We start from the raw sequence: 8,507 nt of genomic DNA on the forward strand, positions 1-8,507 counted from the left end.
ACGACCTACCTGAAAAATAGGACTTACGACCGAATCAGAAGTTCCTGCAGTCCCCTTTTCCCCCATCATCCTTGTCACGTTTTCAGGACTGTTGGCAACATCCCAGAGTCAGTTTTATGACCGTTTTTCCAAAAACCAGGATTTGGTTTTGAGGTTTTGGCCAAAGAGCATTCATTCATTTCATTTAATTATATTTATATGCCGCCCTTTTCCCCCGAAGGGGACTCAGCCTTGGCGAACATCGGACTCACACTTGTGACCACTCTTCAAAAGAACCCCGTCTTACAACTCCAACCATAGTAGGTGGGCTTCCTGTCGAGGACCCTCCGTAAAGATTTCTCCAGCCGGCAGGGCTCTCAAGTCCCACGGGGGGTCCAGGTGGGGCAGGGGGACCCCGGAGCCCCCCTGGGAAGGATGGGCAGAGGGGTTTCTCCCGGGGGAAGGCAGCAAGGAAAGCCCCCTCCCCACACTCCAGAACTGCCCTCTGTGCAACCCCTTAAGGGGGGGAGTCTCCCTCTTCTCAGACCAGCCAAAGTCCTCGACTTACAACCATAATAGAGCCCACATTTTCTGCTGCTAAGTGAGACATTGGTTCAGTGCCCTATTTTACGACTTTGTTGCCACAGTTGTTAAATGAGTCGCTACAGTTCTTAAATTAGTGCCCCGGTTGTTAAGTGAATCTGGCTCGACCGCTTGTCAGAAGGTCGCAAAAGGGGATCCCGTGGCCCTGGGACACTGCAGCCGTCATAAATATGGGTCTGAATTCTAATCTCATGACCACAGGAATGCTGCAACGGTCGTTAAGTGTGATAAACAGCCATAAGTCACTTTTTTTCAGTGCCGTTGTAACTTTGAATGGCCACTTAAGTGAACTGTCGTAAGTCGAGGATTACCTGCAGTGCAGGCATGGACACGAGCTGGAGGAGGGCTGCCGAGGGGGCTCCCTTTGCTCATGGAAATGCTGGAGTTGCTGGGAAATTGCAGCTTATCCCCCCTTTTGAGCCCTCCACCCCCGTCTCCCCCTGCATGGAAAAAGGACAACATGGTGGCGCTTAGAATTCGGGGTTTTAATGAATTTTGTCGGTCGGAGAGGAAACATTTTTCAGAAACGGATGGAGAAATTTCTCCCTTTGCAATCGGAGCTCTTCCATTTCTCCGTAACTTTTCTTTCTTAAGACGGGGTGCAAGTCCGGCTCCTTCGGGCAGCCCCGTTAGTTAATTCGAGTTTCACACGCACCAAGACAAAAACTTCAAGCCGCAGCTTTGTCCTGGCTGTTTTATTTCTCTATTAAATTCTTATGCTGCGCCATGAAGCGACTGGCCAACTTACAGATTGCAAAAAGTCAAGTAGAAAAATCATCAAAAACTATGCAAATTTTTAAAAAATCCCCAAACTCTACAGAAACCCAGGATGAAGAGACAGCGGGGGGGGGGGGGGGCAACGGGGTCTCAGCCTGCTGATTTCTTCCGTGGTTGCTGCAAAATGCACTGGCACAAATGCACAAATCAGAGTTTGGGGGAATGGGCTGGGGCGGGGGGCCTTTGTGCCAAGGAGTTGTGCGTTGTGCGTGAGGATCCTCCGTTTAAAATCTTCAGAATATCAATTTTCGCTCATCTTTTTTTTAGATGAGAATTATTCCCCAATATTTCTAAGCCCGGAGACTCCAAATTTGGTGACTTTTAAGACTTGTTGACTTTAACTCCCGAATTCCTTGGTTGGGTTCACGGAAGGCCTGCAAGGAAAGAACCAGAACTCAGCACCCAGGACCCCACAGTCCTCCTCCTCCTCCTCCTCCCTGCAAACCCCATTCCCTTCCCACACTGATGGTGTTCCCTAGTCGGGTCAGGAGAGGTCTGTAACAAAACCACCCAGATCAGAGACCACCAGAGACCCCCCCGGATCAACCCTGAGCTACTAACATTTTGGCGGATGCTGGAATCCAAGCAAGAGGACTGGGAAGGGGGGGGCGGAGCAGCCTCGATAAGAGATCAATTGGGGGGGGAGGCGTTGGGGTCATTGTAAGATGTTGGGTTGCTCGGCGCCCTCCAGTCCTGGGGAGCCTGGTTCTCGCCTGCCGGCTCCTTGTGAAGACGCAGAGGGCTCTCTTTCACCCAGAGGCCCATTTAATGGAAGGAGCACGATGGGGGTCTCACCATCAATGTCAGGGCATCGGCATCTTCAGAGCCCCTGGATTAGGGCCCTGCATTGGCCACTTTTGGGGTCCCGTGTTTTGGGCCGATGGGTTCGCCAAAACCGAATCCCTGTGAGATCATCAACCTCGGGGTCCCACGCGCCCTTCAGGTGAGCCATGAGAGGTTGGCGTTCCTCACCTGGGGGTCCTCGCACTAATCTTGGGCAGCTTCACCTCCGCTCCTTTCGTACTTGAATGGCTCCACTGGATGGTCGCCCGAAATACGCCGGAGGGGTCAGTGATGAAGCAGTCGAAGGTGGTGCAGAGGTCCTGCGCCGTCAACGAGGAGAAGGTCAGCTTCCGGGTCAGCTGGCTGCCTTTCTCTCTGGGGACAAGGAGGAGAAGAGGAGATGGAGGAGGAGAAGGAGGAGAGGGAGACAGCACAAACCCTGGCTCCTTCCCTGAGCCTCAGCTGGCCACCCTTGCCTTGGCTCCCTCGCGAGGCCCACAGCTTCCCCAGGCCCACTTTCCCTTCCCACCACTGTGGACCTGTTTCAGAATCGGAGGCGGGGGGGGACCCTGGAGGTCTTCCAGTCCAACCCTCTGCTCAAGCCAGGAGAGCCTGTAACATTCCAGACTGAAGGCCGTCCGATCTCTTCTTAGAAACCTCCAGTGTTCGAGCACCCACAACCTCTGGAGGCAAGGAGTTCCACTGGTTAATTGCTCTGACTGGCAGGAAGTTTCTCTCCTGGATTCGTTTCCATCCTAAGTAGAAGTTCGATCTCTCCTGTTTGGGAAAAGAGCCGGACTGCCTCTACTCACTCGGTGGCTTCCTCCTTCACCGTCCCGTTCGGGTACAGCTGGTCCACAAAAGTGCCGTTTGCCAGCCAGTACATGATGCCGCTCTCTGGGTAGGCGGTTGTGCCCACGCAGGGGACCTGGACCTTCTGCCCTGAGAGCCACAAGGGGAATGGGAACGTGGTTCACCCCTGGGGGAATGGCAGGTGCCCCCTTGGCCCTCACCAACCTCCACGGGGGGAAGAAGCGGGCGAGGGGTTCCTGCCAGGCTCCCACCCACCCCACTCAGCGGCTCCCTCTGGATCTCATTGTACAGGTAGTCCTCGACGTAGGACCACAATTGAGCCCCCAAACCCTGGCGTTAAGTGAGACATTAAGTCAGTTTTTCCCCATTTTGCGACCTTTCTTTCCTCGGAGGTTAATCACTGCAGTTGACAAGTTATAAACCCTGTTGTTAAGTGAATCTGGCCTCCCCATTGACTTTGCCCGTCAGAGGTTCGCAAAAAGGGACCACGTGACACCGGGATACGGCAACTGTCATAAGGACAAGTCAGTTGCCAAGTGTTTGAATTTTGATCACGCGGCCATGGGGTTCTAAGTCACCTTTTTCAGTGCCGTTATAACTTCAAATGGTCACTAAATGGACTTTTGTACGTTGAGGACTACCGGTAACTTGTCCCAGATTGCAACTCATCCACTTCCCCCCCCCCCGACCACCCCCCTCTCCTGATCCCTGGCAGGACCTACCGATGGCGGCCTTGAGCCGGAGGTCAGAGGTGATTTGCGTCTCCTTTGCGGCTGCTGGAGCTGAAAAGAGAGCAGGGAGGTTGGGGGGTGGGGATGGGGGGCAACAGCTACATGCTCAGCCCTGGTTCCCCTTCCAGAGTCTTTGGAGGAGGAGGAGGAGGGGGCCTCCCTTCATCTGTGCATGAGGTCTGCAAGGGGCGGTCAATAAATTTAATAATAAAATAATATAAAATAAAATAATATAAACAATAAATAAAATTATATATAAAATAAGATAAAATAAAACTTATAAAATTATATATAAAGTAAAGTAATTAAATAATTAAAATATAAAATAATAAAATACAAAATAAAAATTAAATTAAATTTATATAAAATACGATAAAATAAAATAAGATAAAAAATAAAATAAATAAAATTTAAAACAATAAGTATAAATAAAATAAAAATTAAATAAAATTTATATAAAATAAGATAAAATAAAATAAGATAAAAAATAAAGTAAATAAAATTTAAAACAATAAGTATAAATAAAATAAAAATATAATAAAAATTAAAGTTTAAAAAATAAAATAGGACTCTGGAAACCAGAATCAAGAGGAGGCTGGGAACCCCTTTTCTGATCAACCAACTTTAGGAAGAAAAAAAACCGGGCTTCTGTCAGCTGCTGCTCACTTCTGCAGAAGCCTGGATGGGAGGATTTGCACTCTGCACCTACTGTTATATAACCGCCCCCCTCCCTCTATTTCCATCCCAGATCAGTCTTGCCCACTCTCCTCTGACCCCCAGCGCCCTCTCTGGCCCCCCTCTCTATGCGGAGGGGCTGCCCAGAAGCCAAGCTCAGCTTCTTGCCTTGATGAAGATCAGATTGGGTGGGTGGGTGGGAGGGAGGGTGGGATCACTGCCAGCAGCTCTTCCACTGACGTGATGGAAACATTAATAACACCTTCGGCATTGACAAAATCGCCATCGGTCAATTGCAGAAGGCAGCTACACTCAGAGGAGCCGACCTCCTGCTGCCTTTTACACCCTCAAACACCCACATCTGCCTATCGCAGGTCCTTGGGGAGGTAAAAAGGGGCCAGATCCAGTCCGAACATCTGGCTGTGTGCGACCAATCACAAGAAGGCGGTGCAGTGCCTCCCCATGGCCCTACCTTGGATGGAGAGGGACACGCGAAGCAGAAGCAACAGCAGGCAGCCAACGAGGGGCCGGGCGTCTGGAAAGAGAGGAGGGGGAGGTCAGTAGGGGCCCTGATGCCTTTGGGAAGTGGAGCCAGGGACTCGGGGGGGCATCTGATGTTGAAGACAATTCAATTCAGTGGTAACAAATGTAAGGTTTAGGCAAGAAAAACCAGAATTGTTGAAGTTCCCCACCTCTGCTTTACATGTGATTTAGAGCTGGGCAGCTTTATAAATGTACCAAAATAATAAAATCCCCCGTCGATCTGCCCTGGATGCCCGTTCTCTTTTTCAAGAGAGGCCGTTAAAGAAAAGGACCCAAGAAGGAAACGAAAAAGAGGAGAACTGATTGTCTCCAGCATCTCACGCCCCCCCAGATAAGCAGCGGTTAACCCCAGACAAACCATCCAGCAGAAAAGAATGCCCTCCTAAAGGAACCAGCAAGGAGGAAACCCACACGCCCACCAAGACTGACAGGTATATAAACCGCTGGTATATAAACAGGAGCAGAACACCCACTCTCCATATAATCCTGATGAGGTTACCTAATCAGGTCATGAAACGCCCCATTACAAGCAAAGAGCCCAGCTCCAAAGGGAACCGAGGATCCCACACGTCGGCTGTCTTCAGAGTTTTGCCAAAACAGTTTGCGTAATTGATTTAAAGAAGATAGGGATTCAATTCAATATATAAACAGCCCACCCACCTGTCCGTCCACCCACCCACCCCACTTACATTTCTTTTATTTATTTTAGGAATTTTTTTAAAAAAGTTTTTATTAGGTAAACATTAGAACGTTGGACATAGTGCGATGTTTCTGGCATAGTCATTTCCATGGAATTTTTCGATCTTACAACATTAACAGTTTGCATCCATTGCACAGGGATGTGTGGTCAGCCAAATTATCTACCCATTAATCCCTTTCATGATGTCCTCACTAGCAGTACCTCTCCATCTCCAATTCCTTCCTTTCGTACAACATTAACACCATATTTCCCCATTCTTAAGTTATCCCTCCTTCTCTGTCCCCACCGTTTTATTTTAGGAAATTTATATTGCTGCCCCTTCGTACATAGAAGGCGGCTTCCATGCCCCTCACCCGGCTCTTCATCCCTACCATCTGCCCGTCTGTCTGTCTGTCTGTCTATGTTCTTTCTTTCTCACTCGCTCGCTCGCTCGCTCACTCACTTCTTTATCTCTCTCTCTATCTTTATCTATTTTCTTTATCTATCTATCTCTTTCTATCTTCTTTCTTTGTCTCTCTTCTCTCTCTCTGTATCTATCTATCTTATTTCTTTATCTCTATCTTTCTTCATATCTATCTATATCTTTCTCTATCTTCTTTCTTTATCTCTATCTCTCTATCTTCTATATCTCTATCTCTCTATCTCACTCTTCTATCTATCTTCTTTATATCTATCTATCTATCTATCTATCTATCTATCTATCTATATCTATATCTTTATCTTCTTTCTCTCTATCTCTCTATCTTCTTTCTTTATCTTTCTTTATCTCTATCTATTTTCTTTATCTCTTTATCCCTCTTCTAGCTATCCTTTCTTTATCTCTATCTCTATCTCTTCTTTCTTTATCTCTATCTATCTTCTTTCTTTCTTTCTCTATCTTCTTTATATATTTTTAATCTCTATCGATCTTTTTTCTTTATCTATATATATCTATCCTCTCTCTATCTTCTCTTTATCTCTATCATTTTCTTTATCTCTCAATCTCTCATCTATCTATCTTATCTATCTATCTTCTTTCTTTATCTTCTTTATCTCTCTCTATTTCTTCTTTCGTTATCTCTATCGTCTTTATCTCTCTCTTCTCTATCTATCTTCTTTCTTTATCTCTCTCCTTTATTTTTCTCTCTCTTATCTATCTATCTATCTATCTATCTATCTATCTATCTATCTATCTTCTTTATCTTTTCTTTATCGCTCTATTTCTTCTTTCTTTATCTCTCTCTTATCTATCTATCTATCTATCTATCTATCTATCTATCTATCTATCTATCTATCTATCTATCTATCATCTATCTATCTATCTTCTTTCTTTATCTCTCTCCTTTATTTTTCTCTCTCTTATCTATCTATCTATCATCTATCTATCTATCTATCTATCTATCTATCTATCTATCTATCTATCTATCTATCTTCTTTATCTTTTCTTTATCGCTCTATTTCTTCTTTCTTTATCTCTCTCTCTTATCTATCTATCTATCTTCTTTCTTTATCTTTTCTTTATCTCTATATTTCTTCTTTCTTTATCTCTCTCTCTCTCTCTATCTATCTATCTATCTATCTATCTATCTATCTATCTATCTATCTATCTATCTATCTATCTATCTATCTATCTATCTATCTATCTATCTATCTATCTATCATCGGATAGATGCCACAAACGCGCAAAGGGTGAAAGGCTGGGCTGCCCCCCTTCTCCTTTCGGGACCGTCCAGCCCCGGTGGGCCGCTCAGGGTTCTGCCCCTCTGCCCTAAAGGGGGACCAGCCTCGTCTGCCGTCCCTGCAACCCAGGCGCGTCCCCGGAAAGGCGGCTTCGGCCGCCTCTGATGCCCAGGGGGACCCGCGGGGGGGGGGGGCTGGCCTCCTTGCGCCCGGGGGCTGTTGGCGACCCCTTCCACAGGCGGCTGGGTCTCTTCCCCCTTAAATGTCCCAGCTGGTCCCTCGGGGCGCCTGGCTCGGCTCCGGAGAGGCAGAAGGGGCGCGGGAGGGGTGGGGGGTTCGATCCCCTCCCGCCCAGCAGCCCCGGAGCAGACCTTTGCCAGGCTGCCGGGCGTCCCGGGCTGAGCCCACCGTCGGCGGCTTCCGAGCGGCGTCCCTGGCTCAGGTGGGCGCTGCCAGAGGGTCGCTTCTGCGGGGCAAGAAGGGCCCGGGGGCAGGTGGGGGGCGGCGGCGGGGCTTACCTGGGGCTGAAGGGGCCATGGCTGCTCCTTCCTTCCGGGCAGCGCGGCTGATGTGGCGGAGGCAGAAGCGGCGCTTTATAGGCAGCTTTGGAAAGAAATCAGCACTTTTCGGCTTTCGTCTGACTCAGCCGCCCACCCGCCGCCGCGCTGGGAGAAACGCCCAGGGCCGGCCCTGCCCCAGCCCGGAGCTTTGGGGAAGAAAGACCCCCGACGGACTCCCTTGGGCTCCTTGGCGGAGGGGCTGCGGCAGAAGCAGGCGAAACAGCCGGAGCGAGAGCCCTTAGACTTAGAGGCCGCTTTCCATCCCCTTCCAGCCCTCCCTAAGCGGCTACAGGCTCAGCCTCTGGCCCCCAACACTCTGGGGTCCTCGTTTGACCCACCTCGGGAGGACGGAAGGCTGAGGCAACCTCAAAAGACCAGGGGTCCCACCTGACCGGACCCTCAGTGCCCATTGGCATCCTGGGTCGATGTTGTGGCAGCCGCTTGGAGTCTGGGTGCCTCTCCAGGAGGTTTGGCATTCTTTCCCAGCGCCAGGCGCCCTTGCCATGGTGAATCTGGCCGCTTGGCACCTCTGGTTCCTCTCAGTGTCCTCCCCCCACCACTTCCCTATCTTCCTCGCCCCCTCCCTCCGTTCATGGCAGGATGCCAGCAAGCTTAGTGATGCCTAGTAAAGATGGCACAGGTGGGCATGTAACCTCTCTCCCCTTTTCCTGTCCCAGGTGGGGC

The 8,507-nt window shown here is 49.0% G+C and overlaps 1 protein-coding gene across 1 annotated transcript; it reads right to left on the minus strand.

The window, feature by feature from the left end:
- Nucleotides 1-1,262: 1,262 nt before the first annotated feature.
- On the minus strand, nucleotides 1,263-7,860 carry IL18BP (interleukin 18 binding protein). Its single transcript, XM_032219997.1, has 6 exons — nucleotides 7,782-7,860; nucleotides 4,834-4,896; nucleotides 3,678-3,737; nucleotides 2,955-3,084; nucleotides 2,332-2,517; nucleotides 1,263-1,733 (listed from the first exon to the last, which is right to left on the minus strand). The coding sequence occupies exons 1-6, from the start codon at nucleotides 7,798-7,800 to the stop codon at nucleotides 1,697-1,699; spliced, it is 495 nt and encodes a 164-aa protein (XP_032075888.1). The 5' UTR covers nucleotides 7,801-7,860; the 3' UTR covers nucleotides 1,263-1,696.
- Nucleotides 7,861-8,507: the final 647 nt, after the last annotated feature.

This window comes from Thamnophis elegans, chromosome 6 (genome assembly GCF_009769535.1).
Source record: "Thamnophis elegans isolate rThaEle1 chromosome 6, rThaEle1.pri, whole genome shotgun sequence".
NCBI classification, from domain to species: Eukaryota; Metazoa; Chordata; class Lepidosauria; order Squamata; family Colubridae; genus Thamnophis; species Thamnophis elegans.

Excerpts from the sequence above, each read along its gene's own strand:
- IL18BP (XM_032219997.1), bottom strand. Across the intron at positions 3,738-4,833 it reads CGTGTCCCTCTCCATCCAAG|CTCCAGCAGCCGCAAAGGAG; the intron begins GTAGGGCCATGG and ends CTCTCTTTTCAG. Across the intron at positions 2,518-2,954 it reads GTGAAGGAGGAAGCCACCGA|AGAGAAAGGCAGCCAGCTGA; the intron begins GTGAGTAGAGGC and ends CCTTGTCCCCAG.